Source organism: Anser anser (assembly GCF_964211835.1).
Source record: "Anser anser genome assembly, chromosome: 1".
NCBI lineage: Eukaryota > Metazoa > Chordata > Aves > Anseriformes > Anatidae > Anser > Anser anser.
In genome coordinates this window covers 184,407,563-184,432,363 of record NC_139720.1, presented here as the reverse complement: position 1 = coordinate 184,432,363, position 24,801 = coordinate 184,407,563, and the positions used below count along the sequence as shown (strand labels likewise).

General features: G+C 44.1%; 2 protein-coding genes and 1 long non-coding RNA gene across 9 annotated transcripts in view; 2 read left to right on the top strand and 1 right to left on the bottom strand.

Moving 5' to 3' along the window:
* Nucleotides 1-4,462, top strand: part of TMEM272 (transmembrane protein 272) — a 20,616-nt gene extending 16,154 nt beyond the window's left edge. Inside the window, exons 4-5 of the mRNA XM_083828566.1 lie at nt 563-645; nt 3,006-4,462. Coding sequence (XP_083684692.1) covers nt 563-645; nt 3,006-3,368 — 446 coding nt within the window. The 3' untranslated portion in view covers nt 3,369-4,462. The remainder of the gene's footprint in view (nt 1-562; nt 646-3,005) is intronic.
* Nucleotides 1-14,347, bottom strand: part of LOC310896393 — an 18,009-nt gene extending 3,662 nt beyond the window's left edge. The window contains exons 1-5 of one of the 3 annotated variants that reach the window (XR_014581450.1): nt 14,198-14,274; nt 11,894-11,957; nt 7,740-7,832; nt 7,352-7,528; nt 6,264-6,397 (exon numbers count right to left, since the gene is read on the bottom strand). This is a non-coding gene — a long non-coding RNA (uncharacterized lncRNA). Of the gene's footprint in view, nt 1-6,263; nt 6,398-7,351; nt 7,833-11,893; nt 11,958-14,197 lie in introns of all 3 variants that reach the window. The other 2 variants (XR_014581448.1, XR_014581449.1) reach the window with 2 other exon arrangements.
* The window catches only part of DHRS12 (dehydrogenase/reductase 12), a 27,441-nt gene continuing 16,913 nt past the window's right edge, over nt 14,274-24,801 (top strand). For 4 of the 5 annotated variants that reach the window (XM_083828535.1, XM_083828534.1, XM_083828533.1 and 1 more), the window contains exons 1-5: nt 14,274-14,398; nt 14,914-15,047; nt 18,860-18,942; nt 23,380-23,472; nt 23,858-23,939. In XM_083828535.1, coding sequence (XP_083684661.1) covers nt 14,343-14,398; nt 14,914-15,047; nt 18,860-18,942; nt 23,380-23,472; nt 23,858-23,939 — 448 coding nt within the window. In that variant the 5' untranslated portion in view covers nt 14,274-14,342. Of the gene's footprint in view, nt 14,399-14,913; nt 15,048-18,859; nt 18,943-19,734; nt 19,880-23,379; nt 23,473-23,857; nt 23,940-24,801 lie in introns of those variants that run through there. The other variant, XM_083828537.1, reaches the window with a different exon arrangement.

Below are 24,801 nucleotides of genomic sequence, written 5' to 3'. Positions count from 1 at the left end.
GCCTCCAGCAACCCAAACAGCCGGGAAACTTGAGCTTCTCTGGTTCCCCATTAGCTGTATGGGTAGCTAAAATCGCTCCAGGAGCTCCCACGGGCGCTGGTACCCAAGCTTTGAGGCATCTGACTCGGGAACATGCCGCACGCATGGAGCTAATGAGCAGAAGAGACCTGGGAGAAGCTTATCAGAATTCCTTTTTTTACAGATGGTTTTAATTTTCCATTTTCTACCTCCGATGAAAATTTCCTGACCCAGCTCATTCAGCTGTTCACTCAACAAAAATGAGGTGGCTGATGCTAACAAGCAGCGTACCTGTCTCCGATTAGTAACGCTGGAAGCCAGCGTTGTTGTTCCCTTTGCTCTCCTCCTGCCTTTTGTTTGCTCATGGCCCTCAGTCCTGTAGTGAGAGAGGCAAACCCCATTAAATTCAGCCCCTATTTCCATAGATGCTGGGTACGTGTCTCGGGTCTGTGCTTCTCTTGCAGCACCTTTAATTTCCACTGTATAGCTCGTTGCACTATTTGATCACTGGAGATAACAAACGCTATCAATTTTTGCCGTTCAGGAATGAAGTTTTTGGAAGACTGCCCAGTTCAGCCACTAATTCCATTATATCTGCTGGTGGGTGGCGTGATTGGCAGCTTAAAGGTAATGTGCCTCGTATGTGTGAAAAATATCTTGTGTGACTAGACTTTGACTTGCTAGTTAAGACATAATGATGGCTCCAGACAGCTATGTGCACGCAGCACTGAAGGCAGCTATCTGGATTGAACCGTGCTTGTTCCAGCACTTAAAGCTCCCATCAGTCAAGTGAGATGCTAATGAGTTTTCTTCAGCATTGTCCCACACAGTGTGGTGTGACTTTCTCCTACATCACAGCATCTGTGCTACCATCCCTGCCGGTGGAAATGCCTACAGAACGTGGCTGGCTGTGGCAAATGGGGTCCTCTTTCCTCGAGCAGCCCTCCGAGCCTGCCAGACCTTTCTCCTGCACTTTCATGGGTGTTTGCACATCGCGCTTCACAAGTTCAACTTACTCACACTTCGGCCTGGCTAGAAGCGATGACTACGCAGTAGCACGGCTTCCTCCCAAAATAACCGCATCCTTGCCTCCCAGCAGGGTTTATTAATCTAGGCACAGTATTTTCTAACCACAGCTACCCATTTTCTAGTGGACTGTGCTCACTTTTATCTGTGCTGAGCCAGAGCCTGGCAGCTTGACAAGTCCAGGTACCCCCATATCTGTCACACCCTGGGCACTATAACAAAGCTTTAGCTCTATGTAAACTCCAGGACGAAGGATGGCCCCCACTGTGCCATGCCCCTTTGATAACGTTTCTGGTTCCTTTTCTTTGCCAGGATTGAAAAAAGGGGGAAAGAATATTCCCCTGCAGGTCTCTACATCCCCTGCGCTCTTTCGCAGTGGTACCCAAACTGTAGTACCTCACTGGGAAATGAATAATCACTCTGAGGACCTTTGGTCAGTAAATAAGTAAATGGAGAACAAAGAAAGTGCTTAATCTTGCTATATGAATTTGCTATGCTGTGAGTTCTCCTGGCAAATGCTTAGTCATTCAATCACAGCATTGGGCCTATTTGTGTAATCAAAGATTCATTTAATAATGGTTTAGAAAAGATTAGATCAGAGTTGAAAGGAAATTTTCAAGCTAATGAATTGAAGCATTCATCAAAAACGTTGACTATTTCTTAGCTATTGCTGATTTGAATCCAGTTTTTCTCAACCAAAATAAGTGGGTAGGTTAATATTCCTGCTGACATCAAATGATGGCTTAAATTTGGTTTCAGCTGACAGCAGGACTGTGTATTTTGCAGCCTGGCAATATCAATTTCAATATCAAAAATCAGAATTTGATTTGCCTAACTAACGTCATCTCATAGCACTTGATCTCCAGATAAGTTCCACTGCCTAAATTCTACCTTGTTAAACTCATGAGCCTGCACTGACTGGTACTGGGTTATGGGAGCTGTGCCTGAGCAGTATATCTGGCTAGCTTGAAATCAGAGACCTAAAAGGTGTCAGCGAATGGTTGTAGGATGAGGTCTTGAAATAACGCTGTCCCGTGATGGACATAATTTAATGACAAGTCATTCTGGTTGTAAGGATCTGGACAGATCGGTAGGTTTCTCATCTGTTTCTTTAGGACCTCCAGTCTTTTAAAGGCAGTGGTAACCTGTAGGTGTTCACCAAGGCAATTGAGCCATCCTACAGTGTCCGGAGAGCCCTGCTGAATTCATGTCGTCATACTCCATAAGCAGATATTCTGCAGTTAGTAACAATGTGAGCAACAGCCAGAATGTGCTTCAATCACAGCTTGGCAAGGCAATGTATGTAAGGTTTAAATGCATTTTCCCAAAACTTGTTAGATGCAGTTGAGATCTATAAATCCAGCTGGGAGGGCTTTCTGACTTCCTCCAAACTGAAGCTCATCTGCCAGTTAACCCCATTTCCATCACTGAGCATGATGAGGCTTGAGCAATCTGCCTGTGTACTGAGCTCACCTCAAAGCTAAAGAGCTGCATGGAGCAATCAGTTTTACAGGGAAGAGCAAGAGAATCCTGTTCCCAGGATGCCCACCTGATTCACCTGTATGGCAATGGTAAATGGAGCTAGGAGAGACAAATCCACCCACTACAAGGCAGGAACTACTCTCCTCAATACATCTAGCAGTTACTCTAATCTGTTCTTTAAAATCTCCAGTGAGGGAGCTGCTGCCATTTCCCCACATAGTCTGTTCCCATGCCTTTCTATCCTCACCACTGGCAAGTTTTTTTCCGATGTCTGCCCTAAATCTCATTGGTGAATCAACTGTATGGAAAAACTTATTATTTTCCGGCAGAATCTGCCTCATTTGTGGCTCCTCTGATTTCTCTTATGCCATGTCCCCACACTCAATTTTAATTTGGCTGAAAAGATGGCAGTGGTCACAAGGTATTCAGATTTTCCACAACCAATTTACTTATTGCCTTTTCTCCCCCAATGTCTCCAGGTGACCCTTCTGCTGTACGACTCAACAAGGATGAGGCAGCTGCTTTCCAAGTCTGTTGTGATTGATGATGATGACGACGACGAATATCCCTGGAGGCAGAACGCTCACAAATACTACATCCATCTAACCCTCAGCCTCTTCCTCTTCCTCTGGTTCATTCTTGGGAACTACTGGGTTTTCTCTGTGTATCTGCCAAATTTCATCCCACCCTTCCACCAGCCTCAGGATTACTGTGACAAAACCCTGTACATTTTTGCTGTTGGTGTTCTCATTATTAGCCACACCGTTCTCTTTCTCCTTATCTTTTGTAGCTGCTGCATATACTGTTTTTCCAGGCAAAGATATTCTCCTGAGGAAGACTAAAGGCCACAGAAATTAAGCTCCAGATGTTAGAGAAAGGGTGTACAATGAAGAAAAGGCAATAATTCACCCTTGTGTGTATCTTTGTTGTACTATAGATATGTATGTTAGCAGTCAACTGCAAGAGGAAATTGTAAAATACATTCCAGTGCCATCTGGAAATAGCTAAGCTGGAACACAGCACATTCGATGTAAAATTGCTGCTGCAGATGCCAGGGTGCACTCTTGCTAACTTCTATATCTCTTTTTTAACTCTTGGGTTTTCTATTTGTAGTGTCAAGTTCTGCAGTAAGCCCTTGCAGATGACAAGCTCCTCTAAAACCAGGTCCCCTTATGTTATTTCAGCATAGTACATCTTTGCCTGTTAAAGTAGCCGTGCTGTCCTCCTTCCTGGGACCTGAACACCTCCGTAGCCTTGCTGTTACTGTCCCTGCATTACAGATGAAGGGGCTGAGGCACAAAAGATGAAGGGCTGCGTTCAGACTGCCTTGCGTGGCACATGGACTGTGACAGGAATTTAGATGGCCATCAAAGAGCTTCTTGGGCTACTGTTAGACCAGCCAAGGAGTAGCTGTGATAGCAATATGAGCATGTATAAAAGGCAGCCTGAATATGGCCCCAAGGTCTCTCCTGAACCTGGACTAGAAAGCATCTGTATCTATATTTGGTGCTAAAGCAAGTGGTCTGAATATATCCATACATATCCAATACACCCAAACGGAGCCAAGGCCACAGTACAAGTCTTTGGCAGAACGAGGAACTGAGCTACCGAGTACCAGCTCAGTGTTCCCCAGCCTGGGGAGACTCCTCTTTCTCCACTTTTTGTATAACAGTAATCTGTCAGTACCACACCAACACAAAGATGCTCGTCAAATCTTTATGATTAAGTTCATAGAAAAATGGATGACATTATGTTGGTAGTTTAAATATAGAAAATGATGAGACTTGGGCAGGGATGTGAGAAGTTCAGGTGGACGTGCTTACTACAGCAGTTCTCTGGTTGTGATGTGAGTGTACGTTTGATTTGTTCACCGTGGTGCTGTACTTATGGAAATCTATGCTCAATGGGCAGATGTAATGAAAACAGCTTTTAAGTCAACAGCAGTGTCAGCTTTAAAAGCACAGGCATGCACAGAGACAATTGTTTTGTGACATGCAATGGAACAAGCCCATAACCGGTCCTGGTAGATTGTTTTTTAATGTGTTGACGAATGCAGTGTAAAAGTGCTCTTTCTGCTTTTGCTTTTATGCATTTCTGTTGATACGGTCAAAGTGGAGGGGCTCCCCTCTACATGAGCATGGGGATGGCCCCAGACGGAGGAAGCAGGTGTCTGTTTGGGGTATCTTTTCTGTTAAAAACCACACAGCCTGTGTTTTAGAGAAACCTGAGTTATAGGACACCTGTGGAAGGGCAAGATCTGTTCAAGAACAACAAAATGCCATAGCTGAACAGGCTTTGCTCAACCATCCACCCTGGGACTGAAGCTAAACAGTACAACACCTGTGGGAATCACCTGTCATCAGCCATGAACATTTATCTCAGGGGCTATTGCATAGACAACTAAGGGTGCATTTGGTCCATACAGATTTTAATTCACGTCCTGACTTTAAGAATTATTTATTTCCAGAAAGCTAATCTCAGAAAGAAGATAGGATAAAGGGTGGAATAATCTGCCAAGAGGGAAGCAGCAGTGTAGCATTCCCCAGCTCTGTAGCAGCCACTCAGAGTCACAGTTAAGGCTGTCCCTGCCCAAAAATACAAGGAATGGGGATCGCTAACACTGCCATGGTTGTGTGTTGGGGGTACAGGACCAACAGCAGCCCTTCCTTTTAGCAGTGGGCTGCAGATAGTGTCTGGAAGAAATCACGGGCTGTGTTTTTCCATGAGCTGCTCCACCCCACGCTCTCTACTGCCTCTCTAAAGGCACTACACATTTCTGAAGGCACTACACATTTCGGAACCAAAACTTTAGCTAATGGTGAAATGCTAGAATTCCTCCTTCCCACCCCAAATATTTCAGTGGCTCAGCACTTGGTCTTCAGGACTTCAGCATAGTCATATATTCAGAGCTCAGTTCTGAAGTGATCTAAGTGATTTTACCTTCAGTGGAGAGCATCTTTCATTCATTAAGATGCCAAAGTGTTTAAGAAATTGCATCTCAGCAGGAATAACTCCATCCATCACTTGAATGTAACAAAGCAGCTGTTTAACATTACACAGGAACTTCACCCAAAACCATAAAAAAGAAAATTATACTGAGTTGATAATGCAAAGGAAATTTTTCAAGAAAGTAGCTACACACATTCCTTCCATGGGACTCCCAGTAAAAATGTCCCTGTTCTTGCAAAATGCTGCTAGGATAGTTCTTGTTCACAAAGAATTAAGGGCTCAAGCTCCTAAGCGAGTCAGAACTGATCACTATGCCACTGTGCACCCAGCGATCTTGCAGCAAGTGATGATGCGTGTGCTCCTACCCGCGCAAAGATGAGCGGATTTCAGTTCAGTGCACAAGAGAAGAGATTTAAGCTATGAGCGCCTGTGTGAGGACAGTTACAGCAGCTCAGCAGACGAGCAATGATTTATGAAACCCCAGTGATACAGCAGTGAGCCTGAGGCCCGTGTCTCTTTCAAGGAAGGCTAAGACTGAATAATTCTCTGCAGTCTACTTTGGAGATTTAATATTTTAGGTATGAGAATCCAGTGTATTCGCAGACTTCTTGGGAAACTGCTGCCAAATCACGTTGTTCGTGTTCAGTACACGGTTGATTCAAGTGGAAAATGATGGAGGAGGTATTACAGAACGTAATGGCAGCTGTAAAATACTTTAAAGTTCTATAGAGTAAACAGAAAGCTTTGTTAAGATCCGGAGAGGAAAATTCTGAATTGACAGTATTTACCTTTACTTGTGTACATGAGTAACACCTTCAAAACTGCTGGAGCCATCCAGACAGATCTGAGTATGCCTTCTGCATTTTCACTGCCACTGCCTTCTTCAGCAGGGTGGAATGATGCAGGTGTGGAGCTGGGACACCTGGTTTTGGGCATATGATTAAACACAACTGAGTTATAGTGGCTTAGTAAGTTTTCACTGTTTCTCTGACCCGCTACCACCAGCAGAATAAGTTCTCTTGGGTTGCTCCAATGGTTAAATAAAGCACGCAGCTTAAACCCAAAGGAAGGTAGTTTAATTGAAGGAATTTTATCTCACTTTGGGGTAAACTAGGAATATTTGCATGGTCCACAGCACCTTATCTTGCAAACAGCAACTTCTTAAATTGCCACAGACTGACGGTGTCCCAGGCATATATATGCTCAGTCCCTGGAGGAATAAACACATTCCCTCAGCAAACCACTGTGGGGGAACTAAGTCATTACAGTCCAAGTGTTGAATGGCTGAAAATACAATATACACCTCGGTATGAAATTGTTTAACATTTTGCCACTAGACTAGAATTACAAATTGAAAAATACCCTTTTTTTTTTCTACAGTAATACAAACGTCTTTGGGAAAATTGAACAAAATACACCCTTAAACCAATCACTATGAACTCAGAAATGTACTGATTACAATGGAGGAAGTCACCTGCAACTGTTCTAGTTAAATCACCTCCCCTTGAGAAACAAAGCACTCTTTCTAGCTCTTAAAGGAAAAAATAACCATGATTTCAATGGATTAGATAGCCTGTGCACTGCTAGTATCAGGTAATATAAAGACACAAAGACGTTTCTGCTTGCACATACAGACTATAGACATATACATACCATAAATGCAAAGGCAGCAGCCATGAAACACATTATGCTTGTTACATTTTATTGCCCACATAATATTTCTCCTCCCTCTACTCCACCTTCTTTGGCAATAGGCATAATATTCCAAAGCTCTGAGGAGCAGCTTCCCATAGCTTTTCTAAAAGCCACAGCCAGACAAGTAAACATTTCAGTCCTTCATTTCAAATGCTGAACACAGACAGCTCTGGAGTCCTACCTGCTGACCCAAAGAAGAAGGGAAAGATGGACATCAGCCATATCAGAGACTTTGTCTCCTCTGGAGTAGAAACAGGAGCTCTGTACTGCTGGAGAAGCAGGAGATCGTTCTCACACAGCACTTGCTCTCTGAGCTTTATGAGGTCCCAAGACACCAGACTTTAAAACGACAAGGTGACTGTGCAGGAAAAAAAAAAAAAAAAAAAAAGCAGAAGCTATTCTAGGTTATTTCAAGAGCTGTTTTAAATGTCTCAGATCCTGAAATGTGAACAGTCGGTATAAATGAACCTAAATGCTTGGGCTTTACAGTCAAAGGGCTACAAATCTTAAACCAGTGACAACTCCTATACTTTGCACAGCATTTTAACAGATTAGTTTCTGTAAGTTACCTTGATTTTTATCTCTGATTCTGATTATTCATCTTCCCTGAATTCTAGTTGATACAGGCTTTGCCTCACGATGAAGACCCATGTGTGTTCTACCTATAACAGAGACGGGATTGTTACAAGGGAATGCGATCCGAAATTGTTGCTTCTTGGCTTATGTTTCCTGATCACTACTGGAGTACATGAAAGTCCCACAGATGTTAACCACAAGGGGAAAACCAAAACATTTTTAGAAAGCATATTTAGAGGGGGAATAAAAAAGGCTGACAAGTACAATCTTACATTGCATAGTACAAGAAAAAGTACAAGAAAACTGCTGAAAAGTACAATGTTATATTGCTAGAACAGGTTTCAGAGAAAACTGCATGAAATGCTGAGAAATCACACATACATGCTCATAAGAGTGAATGTCTATCAAATGTCTCATTTGAATAAAAATACAGGGAGGAAGATATTGACCAATGTAAACGCATGAGCCTATGTGGTTGGAGGTTAAAAACTAAGGAACGCTACATCTACTAGTCATGCTAATTATAATCAACCCTGCTGCAATTTCACTGAGATGAGTAATTATTTCAGAGGCCGATTTGCCCCCCAGATTTGAATCTTAGCCATACTGACTCTTCTGTATGACCACTAATACTCAGGCAAAGGGGAAATCTGTGATACCTTTCCCCACGCTGCAATCTAACAGCTAAATGTGAGAGGTGCCCTGAGATACAAACCGTGGGCTGGTAGGCCAACGTGTATGAAAGCTTTTTTTGTAAAAAGGTCTTCTTGATTTCCATGTCAGTCAGTTACCTGGCTATCTTATGGATTTGACTCTCAGTCCGTCAGAAAATAAAAATAAACATAAAAAAAATTACAGAATCACACATGGTTAGGGTTGGAAATACCCCCTGGAGGCCATCATCCAACCCCTGCTCAATCAGGGGCACCCAGAGCAGGTTGCCCAGGACCATGTCCTGGCTTTTGAAGATCTCCAAGTAGGGAAACTTCAGTACACATTACTGTTTCATACTTTTTATTTATTTTCAGAACATATCAGAAAAAAAGTGTTTATTATATTTAATGGACATTCAAAAATTTCCTCCAACAACTGGTGAAATAAAAATGAATAAATGGGTCTAGTGGCTAATTGCAGGGGAGGGGTTGGCTGCATGGATATAAATGAGTAAGCTGGATAATCAACCCTAATAAGCTGTAAGATTTGCAGAATAAAAATAAGAGAAAAGAATGGAGTATGGCAGAACTCACCCAAGTCAATAAGCCCATGAGTAGTATCCCTGTCCAAGAGCCAGCAGTAAGAACAGTAAGATCCAGTAGAAGAGTAGCAAGAAGAGAAGCAGGTAGCTGAAGAAAATATTAGTGCAGATAACTGCATTACTGCCACAGCAGAGCAACAGACATGTATGTGTTTGAGTATGTTGTGCACTGTAAGAACACACTTTTCAAGATCATTTTTCAATCAGGAGAATCATAAAATCGGTATTTTACTGACTAAAAAAAAAAAAAAAAGGTTTTCTAAGATGAAAATCAATTATAAAGTTCCTATTATTTCTTAAAACAGTTATATACTGAAGCGTTTATAAACTATATGATATCCAGGAGATTAATTAACTAAACCTGCTGTACCCCAACAGTTCTGTTCACTTTGGGAGGTCACTCGGCAGTTCCTCTCCTTTGCCAGGACACGCCTGACCCCACAGGCTCTTGGAGACCAGAGCCCTCAGCAGCTGATGGCAAAATCTATACTTCTGATAAGGCAGAGTAAGAGATTCCTTTTACTGGCCACTGAGAGGAGATGATGACATACTGGCATTTTTTTTTTTTTTGAGAACAAAAGGCTATACGGTCCGGGGAAAGCCTGACAGTTCATTGAAAACAACCCTGCTGATGACAGCTGCTAGCAAACTTAGCAATGGCTTGGGTATAAGAGCACACAACAAAGAAAATACACTCTTGTTCCTAAAAACACCACCCGTCAGAACTTCGACTCCTCCCTGCGTTCAGGATGAGCAGCTCTTGCTTCTCCCTCCCTGTTAATAGCATAAGTACTTCAGACGTGTCCCTGGGACCTCGGGGCCTGCATGTTCCTCTTCAACCACTCACCAAACCCTCAGCTTCAGCCAGGCAAGGGGAAGGGTGCTGACTGCCTCTCCCGGAGCTGCTGACAGCTCTTAATTGCTGTTACACTCACTGGGGCACTGCTGGTTGCTCAAGTTGTTTTCAAGTGCTCCGCATCCGGAGCTGAGGCCAGCATGGCAAAAGCTCACTCGTGGGTGGCTCCCCCAGGGACGGGAGCTTGCACATGGTGCCACTTGGAAAACCTGGCTCCAGCAGATGCTGAGCCTTGCTGCAAAAGCCTGCTCCCATTCCCGTTGCAATCAGTGGCAAGGCTCTGATTGATTTAATGGAGGCAGGCACAGCAACTTAATTAGAAAATTGGTAGCTGCAATGCAAGGAGGGGATGCACAACAGCCTGCTGGATCTCCTGTAGGAAGCAAGCAAAGGAGCCGGTTGTGCTTAAGACAGAGATTTCAGCCTCTCAAAAAAAAAAAAAAAAAAAAAAAGATGATAGAAGAGACTGGCAGGATGGCCTTGAAGCTGCTCTTAAACATCTTGCATAATACATAATTGCTCTTCAGCTCTTGAGTACTCTATCTACCTTTTAGATCTGTCCCCTGGGAAGAAAATACGAAACATGCTGAAACACAGAGCCCTTAACAGTAATCAGTATTTTCAACTCTTCTTTTGAGTTGTGAGGCAATTAAAAACTTGCTTAAAACTCCTTGCTCTTTCACAGATATAATGATGGATCAAGTCTAATTTTTTTTTCTGAGTTTGTTTTGGACAGACATAACAATTAATATCTAAAGAAAGCCATCAACAAGTATTTGTGGAGTGTGGGCAATATGAGGATCAGGACCTGGGAATAAGCCATGAGTTATTTGACAGCGTAGACATGCCTGAAGTGTTATAGTCCTCAAGGGAAACAGTTAATATGAGTACATTATATCAGGACTAAGCACTGACAGGGTGAAGTCATCTTGTTTTGTGCTCAAATGAGGGAAATGCCAGGAGCTCAACAGACTTGTGCTTTTCTTGATCCTTCCCTCTCCCTCACAGTTGCTGGCTGTGGTAACTACCTCAGATGTTGGCTGCCAATCCAAAAGAAGAATTCCTTGTCCAAAAAGTCCCTCCCATCCCGATTAGTCTCCTATCTCAGTTTAATGCTAAGCTAGCAGTAACCATGAAAGAAACCAAAAGCTGTAAGTTCCCATATTTCCCAAACTCCAGAATGTATTCTGAGTCAGCTAACAAAGTGTATCGACCTAGAATTCAGTATGAAAGGCAACAAGCAGCCAGAAGTCTTGATATGGGTGGAAAGTTTGCTTGTGAGAGTACTGCCGGGCAGGCACTTCACTGGCACCAGGCAACTCTTGGCAAAACTGTCTCAGCTTTCTCCTTCACACAACCCCTGTGGCGTTACCACTGTGATGGCTGGGTTAGCTGAGAGCACTTGTTCAGTCTCTAGTCTCCTGCCTCTGGAACGAGAGTACAAAATCAAAAACATCAGGGGAGGTGAAATGAGGTAACAGAAACATCTAGGCGTTAGGGCAGTGCAAGAGCTCGCTTCTGAAATGAAGCTGTTCAGACAGATATGAGAGAGAAGTTTCGCAGCTGAAATTCTCATGCACAGATGTATCAACACAGTACTGTCACAATTCCTTTCTTGGTGCTACCTTAGGCCCTCACTATGTAAAAAAACAAGTGATTCTAAGCGAACTGGGGATTGTTGCACTAACACTTCAATGACCAGGGCACCATTTCTTTATGTTTACAGAATCTGCTGAAAGTGGTATTTGTTAAAAGGGTATGCCTAACATCACCGTAGTGGTGCTACTGTATTTACATAATATCCTTAGAGAATCTTGTGTATGTACCAGGGCAACACCCGTTCCCATCTCTACATTCAAATCTCTTCCTAACAATCATATCTTCTCCAAGGCCCTGATGTTAAATAACAGAAGCAATATGCTGTCATTTACCATCACCACTTAAACACCCAAATATTATAAGCTACTTTCACTGTCTAGCTGTCTCAATGTGTTATTGTGCTTGACTAGTGGACAGCTTCTGCCATGCATACTCACAGTGGTTAGTACCTCAGTGCTGCATCACCCAGCATCTTGTTGATTACAGTTCAAATGGTTTAGCCTGGAAAAAAGGCAGAATCTTGAGTATCTGCATACTCCCCATTTACTTTTGGAGAGGTCTGCAGACTGCAGAAATGCACCGCTTATCTTTGAGAGCATAGGCTGAAACTACAAACAAAATGTATCAGAGACTCTTCTGCTTTGTATTAAGCCATAGTCTGAGTGCTTAATAAATACATGGGTAAAAAGAAATGATAAAGGAATAAAGCACAACCTGGCTTATTGCATTTACTCACAGGAACTTCTACAGAGTTTGTGTTTTGTTTGAGATTCACTAATGTTTTTCAAACTGAAACCGTGTTTCCTGTAAAGAATGCAGCTAATTCTGCAGGGTAAGCGACCGTGGAACATTACTGTTCTTGTAACAGCATACTGAGACACACCAAGGGTTAAAAAGCCCAAGGTGAGACATTCTCCAACTAGCATAAAAATGTGGGGCGCCACTGGATGTTCCTAATGGCAGGCACGCCCACATAATTCTCTGGTTTTCCTGTGCTGTGTGTTTTACTAGAACCAGCATTCAAGGAGAGTAACCAGACAGATTTGTATAGGCTGTGAGGGAAAGGGGAAAGCTGGAGGGCTAGCAGGGCCAGGGATTCAAAGCAGGAAGAGTGAACATTATGTCAGACTGTACGCAGGACTCTCACAAGCCTAACATCTGCTCTGTTCACAGTGAATGTGATTATCTAACATCATTATAGCAGTCTAGGCTGTACAGTTCTGGTTGCTAATTGCAGGCTGTAGGTGACGATCACAAAACTATTTCCATATAGCTCACAATTATATATTTACATTTACAAAGTACATAACTATAGTTCAGGCTGCCATTCACTTTTTATTATAGGAAATAATGTGCTGCCAATTACACTACTGCCAAGCTGTTCCTTTCTGGGCCAGAAGTCTCCATTTTGAGCATCAGAATCAGGATGAATTGTTTAGGAACGCTTCAGTCAAAAAGTCCTAGACATTTCCAAGAACAAAAACAGTTAAAACTGACTCACTCTGCTGGTTTTAAATACATTCTTTCAACTGTTTTGTAAGAACACGCATTTTCAGATTTGGTGCAAAGGTAGGATATTTACCTGGATGGTCTCTATAGGGACCATCCAGAAGATAATAAGAAGATATCTCTGTGATATCTGATAATAAGAAGATATCTCTGTGAAAATGTGTCTTTTTGCCCTCTGAAAAATCTTATTTCATGCACGATACCCAGTATATGCACAGTAGTGAGTTCAAAAGTTTTAACTTCATGGTGGGAAGTACCTTTTGTATGAGAGCCTAATACTTACACAACATGCTGAGAAAGTTGAGTACTTGAGTAGGAGCTCTTTACAAATGTGAAGAGATTTAGAAAAGGAAGTATAAGGCTACTGATAGGGTCAAAAAAGATGGAACATTTCTCCCTGTCTCTCCTATTGAAACCAGGTAAGTTAAGATGCTGAAAACAGAGTGTTCCCAAAGCAGCTTGTGTGTGTGGCCCTGCAAGCTACATAGGAAAATGTGAACTCAGCTAAACTTATACACTGAACTTTGTAAATGCATAGTCCTTACCTTGCTTAAAAACTATACTTACAATGACAATTTCTTTATGGCTAATATAGATTGTCCAGATGTGCCATTACAGATGATTGTCTTGGGCTTAACATCGTTAACACACATACCACAGGAACTGAAAACATCTTTTAACTTCACTCGCTCGCTGTAATGGCTACTTGCATACCCTTTCCTACAGCCACGCTTTACCCCATTAGTAGAGGCAGGGAGATTCATGGGCTTATCCGTCACCTAAAATACTCTTTGCTGTGGTGCAATATGGTTGTTTATGGTTTTGCAAGAGCTTCCTTTTAACATTTTTTGCAGAGCAATGGGTTCACAGTATGCAGGTCCCAGCCTCTATTTGCAAAACCTGACATCTCATCTCCAGCCCTAGCGAGGTTGACAGCAGCACTTGTCCTGAGCAGATGCCTCAGCAAACCTTTTTCTTTTTTTTTTTTTTTTCTTTCTTTCCATCTTTCCTTCCTTCTTTCCTTCCTCCCACTGCTACCGCCCCTGCCAGCCAACGCAGCCACTGACAGCCATAGCCTCATCTCTGTAGCAGCCTCCAGCACAACATGCCAGAGGCTCACAGCATTGAGCTCACCTCTTTGCTTGTTGACTGATTAAGAAGGGACAGAAAATATGAAAGTATAACGAAGAAGAAGCCCCAGACCGCCGAGGCGGCTCCCCCTTCCCTCGCACCCCTCTCCCCGTAATGGCGGCGGGGCCGGGCCGGGCCGGGCGGGCCGTCACCTAACGGCGGGCGGGCAGGGCTGCACCGGGCGCCTTTATGTAAGGGCAGAGGCGGGGCCGGCACCGTGGTGGGGGCGGCAGCAGCACCGCCACCATGTCCTGGTACCGCAACACCGTGTGGTTCGTGAAGGGGCTGCGGGAGTACACGAGGTACCGGCGGCCGCAGACCCTTCAGCAGGGCCGGGGGACGGCGGCGGCGGGGCTCTGCCCTGCCCCGGGGCGGGCGCCGCGCTGTGGCGTTTCTCGGGGCGGTGTTGGTGGGGGAAGGTGTTAACTATTTGAAGGCTTTCCGCGTTTATTTTCACTTTGAAACCGAAACTTCTCCAGCAGGGCAGGCGAATTTCAATCCCTTATCTCTGGGAGCTGCCTGAAGATGGGGGGGAGCACGTCTGAGCCAAATCGGAGCCGCCCCACGTCCCCAGCGCAGTTTGTGCCGTGCAAAACGCTTCCAGTTTTTGCCACATAACTGGAACAGTCCCTGGGACTGTGTGTTTCCTGTCCAAAGAGCACAGGGAGCAATGGGGAGAGGGGGAAGTTAAGCCTGCATTGCATCTGCTGGGGAAAAAAGTATCTGAGCTGTGCAGGGAAAGCGCTCCTCAACCTTCCCTGTGGTTAGCTGGCTGTGCTCTTTTCCAGTTCCTCACAGTGGTCTCTGGTCTGTCTAGGGGCGGCTATGAATCTGCTTCCAAGCACTTCAACCCAGCAGATCTCGAGGTGAATGTGGCTGGAAAATCCTTTCTGATCACCGGATCAAACAGTGGCATCGGCAAGGCCACGGCCAAAGAGATAGCAAAGAGAGGTGAGCCAAGGCAGAAATGAGGAACCCCAGGAGATCCTTACAGAAAAAGCATTTTTAAAAAGGCTAGGCAGTTTATTTTACAGTGCTATTAGTATGGGTTAAAGGATTGAGTGTGAGAAAACTGAAATAGTGGAACAAAAAAATAAGTGGAGAAAACCTACAAAGTTTCTCAAGTGCATCTTTACCGATATTGTCTATGTTATAATGTCATCTGAATATGTCAGTGACTTACCAAGGTCTTTTTAAGTGCAAGTAGCAGCCTGGCAGAATTTGAACTATTTGAACAACTTACAAATGTGTCATATGATGAAAGAAAGCAAATTGACTTTGCCAAGCTGGAGATGGGAGAGTAAAGTATTGTACTTGATCTTGACAATAATAACCTGGGGTTTGTGCCCCTTAACCGATTACATACAGACCTTTTATTTTTTTTTTCTGTTGCTATCTGTAAGCAAGGAGATGGTATGAACTGAAGCTAGCTACCGTTTAAGGAAAAAACGAATCCCTTTTGGAGTTGATAAAATAATTCTCCTTGTGCAAGAGTGACAGGAGTTTGGGCATATATAATAAAATAGAGGAGCTTGTCGCTTTCTTTGCCTGCTTAGGCTCTAGCAACTGTCATATAAAGGAGAGTGGGGACTTAGTTAAACTAACTCAAAATTATTGGCATCAAAGAGCCTTTGGGTTAAAGATCCCCATCAGTGCCAATATGTGATTGATCTCAGGTTCCCACTACTGCCATTATGCATAATAGCCTTATTGCTTTGCCTGGTGACTGTTCCTCACAAATGGAGCTGCCTGCCAGGTGTTGCATGCTGTCAGGGTGACCTGATACTCATAGGATTTGGTCATGTCTTGAATTTGGAACCTAGATAATAACGTTGGACTCAGACTTCTGGTCTGATACCCTTCTAGGCTACGGCTGTGCATGTGAAGTTGAAATGTTTTTATAAGTGTCTTCCTGATGCCATCGTTGCATGTGTTGCTCTGAAACTCCATGTCAGCTGTCGGGACTCTGGCTTCTAGTTGAATCTCTTCAAGTGCACCAAGACAAGAAATTAAGGAGTTCAGACTTAGCAGAAGAAAAAACAAGCTATATTGGCTTTATGTTCATGCACATCATACCTTTGTAAATAATGGCAGTCTTGAGATGACACTTTCTCTAGCCTGATTTCATTTCTTCTCTGAATCAGTGTCATGTGGCATAGTGAGTTAACCCCAGTAGGCAGCGAAGTACCACACATCTGCTTGCTCACTTCCCCCTCCACCCCTGGTAGGATGAAGAGGAAAGGAAGAACAGAAGTGAGAACTTGTGAGACCAGTTTTAAAAGAAGAGGGAAAAAAAACGGAGTTTATTAAGTGAAAAAGTGAAGAGACAAAGAAAATAAAACAAGTGATGCAAAAGCAATCATTTTCCACCTCCCATGGGTAGACCAATGTGCAGACAGTTCCCAAGCAAAAGATGGCAATTCCTGAACCCCCTGTATTCCCTCTACTGTTGAGCATGATGATATACAGCACAGACTCTCTCTGTTTAGCTGGGATCAGCTGCCTGACCATGTCCCCACCCAACCTCATCTGCACCCTCCAGTCTATTCCCTGGAGGGGCAAAGTGAGAAATGGAAAGCATTGGCACTGTGCATTGTTCAGCACCAGATAAAGCATTAGTGTGTTACCAGCAGTGTTTTAGTCACAAATCTACAACATGGCATTGTATAAGCCACTATGAAGAAGATTAACTCCATCCCAGCCAGACCCAGTACATATGGGTGTTGTGGAGTTGGGCTTTCCTGTGTGACTTATGAACACTTCTGGTTTGATGTGGTCTTGTCCCAGCCATGTTGACAGTTCCCAGTGTTGTTTAAATTTGGATAATTTTAGACCTTTCCCATGGAAAATACATTTAAATGCTTTTTGTAGTCCATGAATCATACCGAAACAACTCCCTGTCCTTGGCAGCAAGAAAATGTCCGTATCCAGAGCCCTGCAAACCCACCACTGGGACTATACCATGGACTGTAAGAATGTTCATGATCAGCTGGAAGGGCAGCCATCTCTTCCTTGTGTTTAATTTACACAAGTGCACATTACTTGTCCTCTCCTTTGTGCTTCAGGAAGAGCTCTTTAAACACTTGGAAATGCACATCCTTAACTGCCTTGAGATCTCTCACTGAAGCCCTCCTTTGCAGTGAAGCCTACAGTGGCTGAGTGGCCAAACAGATGAGCGTTGTACTCTGCCTCTTCTGACGTTTGTCTTTTCTCTCACTGGTGAGATCTAATCTCACTGGGGCACGGTCTGTCTTTCATTCCGATCTGCCTGTATTCAGTGCTTCACTGTGAAGGGTACTCTCCAGGCACAGCGTATGTGTAGCACAAGCAGGTCGAAGACGAAAAGTGTCTTAAACGTTGGTTAGTATCGCTCGTATCATTATCCTGGATTCAGGAGTTTCCTACTGCTACCTGCAGTTGTGCACTCAGAAAAAGCAGTGCGACCAACTCTGGCAGGGTGGTAGAGGAATTGCACCCTGTTAGAAATTTTCACAAGAGCCTCAAAGCATCAGCTGTGTGCCAAGTATGCTTGCTGTAATTGTGGTCCATGGAAAAACATCTCTCACGGGCTGCCAGTTGCGCTTTCAGAGCCCACACTGGGCCGTGCACTACGTGGGTGTGCACTACATGGCTGCTCTATGCCTACGATAGGCTTGGTGTCTTGCATTTGGGTTCTGGTTGTTTTAGTCATCACTCCTTTGGGATTGCATTGCTTAAGCCTTCTAGCAGTGGGCTGCTAGCAAACCTTAAAACACCTTCAACAACAGATAAAAGTAAAGAGTTCGTGTGTCCCTGTGACTGAGATTGAGAAATTTCCTGTAATAATCAGGGAATCAAAGCATAAAGATTAAAAAGAGTGATGCCTACCTGTACTGATTTCGTAGGCTCTCTTTAATGCGGCTAAGCTATCAGGGCATGATACATATCCAGGCCCTTGAGAACACCCTTGTCTTTTGTATTCTTTTCGTGGAAAAGTTATTTGGAAGAGGGACTACTAGAGGTCATCTTATCCAGCATCCCATTTGAGCCACTAGATCAAATTGGCCATTGCTTTGTCTAGCTGGAGTTTGAAACCCACCAGGGAAGGAAATTCCACCACCTTTCAGGACCGCGTTATCTATCTCCTTGTGAAAACTTTTTTCTTAATGCCTGTGCTGAGCCTTCCAAGCTGCAATTTGTGTCCGTGGTCCTTGTCATTTCATCTTCCACTGCTGAGAAGAGTTTTGATATCTGGTGTTTTGTGTTCCCTTTTCACAGAACAATTCCAGTCACTTGTGCTGTTCAAGCCCTTTATTAAACCTCCTAAGACGTGCGCCAAAGCAAGCATTTATGATACAGATGTCTTAGCTTTAATTTCCAGTGCAGCCCTGGTATTTCATCAACACTAAAAATGCTGTGCAAACGTAACAGAAAATCGTTTGAGCTGATAGTGCCTAGGCTGCAGTGGCCTTCTCTGTATGTACAGCCTTACTTTGGGACCCTGTTACATTTCTTTGTACATCCACTCATTGTGTCCTGAATGTTTTGTTGAAACACCCTTAATAGCCCGTGGTCCTTGCCAGGAATGCCACTGCTACTGGAAAGCTACAGGTTTCCCACAGACTGGAAGCAGTCACAAAAGGTTTCTCATTTTTTCTTACTTGTACCAAAAACTAAGCCTAATCAAGAACTCCAAACTGGAAATCGCTTTCTGGCCCTTTCTTTTTGCTGATGACATATTTAGTAATTAATTGTCAAATGTGTTTCTCGTTGAAATCCACCAGGTGGCACGGTTCACCTGGTTTGCCGGAATAAGGAACGAGCTGAGGATGCCAAAGGAGAAATAGTGACGGAAACGGGCAATCAGGTGAGTTGTTACTCAGTCTTTAGTTTACTTTTTTACTACCACAGGGGCCTTGAGATACTCTGTTTCACTGTTTTGCTGTTGTGCTTTTAATAGTATTTTCCTACAGACATGGAAACGTACAGTAGCTTATCACTGACACGGTCTGAAGTAATTTAATTTCACTGGGCGATGTTTTCAGTTTTCTGTGGTTAATGACATCACCAGCAGCATGTGTTACTTAGTGTTTTTTGTCTTTATGCTTGGTCATTCCCTACTTACTATTCCTGGCTATGTGGCCGAGGCTTTTCAAAGTTAATTCATTGCAACACTCTTGCAATAACATTTATGAGTTTGCAGCGTTGGAGGTTTTCTGTGTATGAATAACATGTTCTTGATTTGCTAAGGCTGGCTTTCCTGTTTTATGAACTCTTGTATGTGGTCCTAGCCCCATGCTCTTTGTAGGATCTCTTCCTTGTCTCCTGCCGTCTGTTAGAGATTCTTTTTGCCTCTGCATGTATCACTCTGCAGTAGCCCCCTGTAGCTGTCAGTGTTGCTTTGCTAATTATTCAGGAGGGTGTGCTTGTGGAGAAGTGCGGTCAGTGACTTTCTACCTTGGGTGGAGAGCTGTTTTCATTTTAAGTGGTGCTTTGGCTCTCGAACACAGTATTTTGATTCCAGTAATAGTTTTTAATATGGATCAAAAATCGTGAAGACTTTTTATGGTTAGGGATAACTTATTGACTAAATTTCTGCTCTTTGGTTTCAGTTCCCTAGCGTGACACAACCAGCATTACACTTCAGTTCTTTAATGGAGGTGAATTAGATCAGTCCTTCTGCAGAAATAAGTACTCTCCAGCTGTCTATGAAGGCATAATCCCTTGGCTGTAGTTGTGGAAGGACTGGTGATTATCCGTGTTACTTCCTTTCCTAACTGCAGTCAGACAGTCTGGGAAGAGGGGTGAGTTCGATGACCTCTGAAGGTTCCTTCACATGCTGTGCTCTACCATTTGGTGAAACACAACTCGAGACAAAAAGGGTTCTGCCTCTGAAAGCAGCGCGTCTACTGCACACCCAGCTTTGGCAGGATGCAAGCCTGTAGTTTCTCTAGTGGGGGAGGAGTATGAGGACACTGCAGAACTTGTGTGTGACCTTGGGGACTGGGCGCTTGTATGGAAAGGAGCATTCAGTGAAGTGTTAGATGAGCTGTACAGGAGGAACCTGTAGGACATGGGACTGCACTGGGAAGAGTCAGTTTAATAATTTGTTCACAAGAACATCCTTCTTTACAAGTACCCATTCAGAAATAGTCCAGGGAGTTAAGAAAATGCCTTGTCTGCAACTTGACAAGCCACATCCAGACCTAATTTACTCTTCCTGGTCACCTGGACAGAGATCCTGTTGTAATATACAACAGAATTTTTTTCCAGCTTCCACAGCAACACATGCCAAAGGTCAGTGCTGGGAAGGAGTTACTATTTGGCAGGCACCTGCACCTTGACCTGGGAACTAGGAAGGTCTCCTGATCTATTAATTTAGATCTACTCATGGAGATTAGGTTTCACCTTGAGAATGACTTTGCTGCCATCAAGGACTTTTATAGGGAACAGATCTGTGGGTCCTTTTTCTGAGTCAACACGACAGGCTTCAGCAGATAAGTGTTGTTTTAGATCTTTTTCACTCTCTGAAATCACTTGTAATATTGAACATCTGCCCCCAAATCTCCTACTCCTCTGTTCCAGTAGTTGGTTGTAGTAGCTCTAAAAGTAGAAAGCTTTTAGAGAGGTATCGGGTGTGGAGAACAGAGTCAAGTTTTTGGTCAAAAATGAGCATTACAATGAGAAAACTCTGAGCTAATTCAAATAAGGAGCTAAAATACAATGGCTGAAGAGAAAAAGCCAAGTGTTTTTATCTTCAAGGAAGCAGAGTTATAGGCTGGGAGCGATGCCTTATAATTTTCCCAGCTTCTTTACTTATCTCTTCTGCTTGTATAATGAGTATTTAAAGAAACAGTTTGGGAAAAGAGGAGGTCCTTTAATGATTATTTGTTGTTTTCAGTGAGAACGTATTCTCGTATTCTCTGCATAATTATCTTCGAACTGCCTTTTCCAGGGATACGCCATAAGACTATCTGTGGTATGTCTTTGAGATTAAGTGCTATGCAGGAGAGGGGTAGGATTTGACATCGCTTTTGCATGCTGATAAATGTTACCGTGCTTCTGTTAGGTGACAGAAATTTACAGAAAACAAAAGAATTGCCTTTAACAAGAAGTAAAAGCTGGTAGATGTTTTGGAGAGAGAAAATACTTCTGGCTTTAGTGGGTTGGAAAATTATAACTTTGCTCTCATGTCAAACTTTTTTTTTTTTTTTTTTTTTTTTTTTTTTTTTACTGCATCCACATCCCTGCCCATAGTATTTCAAAATGTAGGGTGGCTAATGGGGACTTAGCGATTCGCTTAGGGTGGAAAGGTGCTGCAGAAGGCACCCGACACTGCTCGAGGCTGACGGAGCGGGCACAGTGACGCACCTCTCCAGAGGGAAGACGTGGCAGATGTTGGACTGCAGGGAGAGGTGGACAGGGTCTTGGCAGGGAGTCGAAGGAGGGCACAAACCCCACGTTGCGTGGAAGAGGGACAGCTGGGGCTGTCCTCAACGAAGCAGTGGGTGGAGACTCCTAAGGTGGGGAAGGCTGGAGGTTTGTGGCTGCTGGCAGGAGAAGGCAGGCTTGTTGTCAGCCTGCAGATGTGCGTTTGCAGGATAGGTGCAGTGCCATGGTAACAGGGCAGGAAGCAGCTCTGTCAGGGGAGGCACTGGAGCTGGCAGAGCCTCAACCCTTGTCAGCACCAGGAGGAGGCGGTGGGTGATAATGGCTGGAGGCTCCGTCCTGTGGGGGATGGAGACACTGGTCTGCCATCTTGGCTTGGTGTCCCGAGAGGTTTGTCACTTGCTGAGGACTCAAATCTAGGGTGTTGTGGGGAGTCTGCTGAGGTTTGTGTGGCCCTCAGACTAACACCTTGTTGCACAACCACGTAGGCACCGGTGGCATTGTGAGGAGTGACATCCTCACAAGGTGTATCACGAGCAGTTACAGGGGGTGAGGGACGTAGGGACCCAAGCAGTACTCCTAAATCCTTCCAGTGACAGGCAAGGACATGGGTAGGAGCATACACACCCTGCAGGTCAGCAGCTGGACATGCAGCTGGTGCCACTTTGTCTTTGGCCTTTACGATCTCTGACTCTGAGAAGTAAACAATATGATCTCTGGCCCTGGGGGTGACAAGATGACCCTGAGGGAGCAGCGTGCCCAGGGGAAGGAAGGCCAAGGACACCCTGGGCTGTATGAGCCAGATTATAGCCAGCATGATGAGGGAAGTACATCCCCTGCTCTGCTGAGCCTTTGTGAGACCACAGCAAGAGCCCTGTGTCCAGTGTGGGGCTCCCCGGGACAAGGCAGTCATTGATGTGCTGGAGCAGGGCCAGTGGAGGGCTGCCAAAGTGACACGGGAGATGGGACATGTGGCGTGTGAGAGGCTGAGAGGGTTGGTTTTGTTCAGTATTAAGAAGAGGAGGCTGAGATGGGTCTTACTGTGGTCTGCTGCCGCGTGATGGGAGGGTGCAGAGAGGCAGTGCCATGCTCTTCTGGCAGGTGTGCGGGGAAAGGACAAGAGGCAGCAGATGTAGATTGCAACACAGGGAAAAGTTCTGATTAGATAGCAGGGATTTTTGTTTTCTCACCCTGGGGGTGGTCAAACACTGGAGCAGGTTGCCTCGAGAGGCTGGCAAATCTCCTTCTTTGGAGATAAAGAAAATGTCCCTGCACAACCTGATCCCAGTGACCTGCCTTGAAACAGGGGTGGGCCCAGGGGGCCTCCAGAGGTCCCTTCCAACCTATTTTTTTTCAAATGCTGTGACCTCGAGCATTGCTTTGGAAAGTTGCTTTCAGCTAAAGAAGTTGCTATATGAATCATTTCAACGCAGGTTTTGCAAGCTTTGCAGTACTTTTCTAGTTCTCTGCTCTGCTTGACTGTCCATCACATACGTTTAACTAAGCAGGGCTGTCTGAGTATGCTATTTGCACGTGGCTTGTGAGCTTCACTGTTTCCTGGGCTTTACCTTACGGTGAATCTGTGCTGTGCCATGCAGCACGTGGGTCGGGTGGGGTACCCGTGCAGGATTGCCAGGCAGAAATAAAAGCTGGGGTCTCTTCAACCAGGCATTCAACATTAAAAAGCCATGGCTTAGCAGCAGCTGAATGAAATCACTAAACATGTTTTATGGACAAGAATTAGATTTCCCAGTTTTGCATGTTAACCAGAAGTGTTTTAGATCTGTTCTGGAGAGAATATATATATTTTTTCATATGACTTAAAATGCTTTTCACCTCGACGGGCCTTAATGGTGAACAGGGCCTATTCACTGTTGACGCTGACTGTAACTTACTTTTTTTTTTTTCCATTTAGAACGTCTTCTTCCATATTGTGGATATATCTAATCCCAAGGAAATCTGGAAGTTTGCTGAACAATTCAAAAATGAACATAAATTAAACGTGTTGGTAAGTTTGCATTCTTAAGTCGTGTGTCTGTTTTTGGAGTGCCTGTCCTCTGAACTTATCCAGCAAGTAGTCCAGATTTCACAATCACTACTGCAGTTCTCTGCTTAATTTCCCCTAAATGCTGCTGCAGAAGTCTCCACGGTCTGTTTGCTCTTGTCCATTCTCAGTTCACATGCACAGATCTAACTATAAAAGAGAGAGGGATAAATGCAGTAATTTTTCAGTTGCATCTTTTGAGTTTCTCACATGTTTTCTGTTTCATGGTTTATAGAAACAATCTGTAGCTTTGTGTTGTAGTGTCAAAACCCAGCTAACTAGCATGGGCTGCTTGTATGTTTAGTCTTGCTTGTGTAGATTGCTTTTGTTTACAGGAGTTGTCTTACAGATCAACAATGCAGGATGTATGGTGAACAACAGAGAATTAACTGAAGATGGACTTGAGAAAAACTTTGCAACAAACACCTTGGGTGAGTGTTGGAGGCTTAGTTCTGAAAAATGGTACTTGTTTTTGGTTACAAAAGTGTGTCTTTACAGCTGGGTTCATGAGGTGTGTATTCCTGCTCAACGAGGGTTCATATTGTTGCTCTGTCAGGGAGGGAGAAAGAAAAGAAGTATTTCAGCTTGTGTGGAGTGTCACTGTTGAATTTCTCCATTTTTCAGTTTTTCTCATATCAGTGCCTTTATCATAGCAGCGGTGGACAAATACAGATAAGATTTAATTCAATTGATTCTGAAATCTGATAGGAAACTTCGTTCCAAGCAGTGCTACTAACGATAGCCTGTGTAATCAGTGTGCTCCTGTGGCTTGGAGAGAGCTCAGAGCACATTCAGATGCTTAAAGAGACATTCATACGTTTTGGTAGTCCTGAACAGCCCTATTCGTATGATGGAGGCACTGTATAGGAAGGCTGTACCCTCTGTAGTGTCCTGGGCACCCTCAGGCAGACACAACACCCAGCCAAGTGACTGAGCAGTACGGGGTAAGTCTTAAGCACTCCATATATAAGGGGTGTATCCAATGGGCTGTATGGTGGAGGTGTAAGAGGGACAAATTAAGGAGAACAAGTGGAGGGAGGTGTGGCTGAGCAGGGAACGCTGAGCGAAGCAGCAAGTTCCCCCCTAAAAACATGGCAAGATGCAAGCACACAGGCAGCCAGCAGGGAGAAAAGCTGCCTGCTGCCATTGATATCTGGAAGGTTGAAAGCTGCACTTTTTGCAAAGAGAGGTGCGGTGTGTGCATCGAACAGCAGTCCTGTCACTCTCGTTTCCCTTTGCTTCCACGCAGGGATGTGGTTTTCCCAGGAGACTGGCTTTAGTACGTAAAGAAGT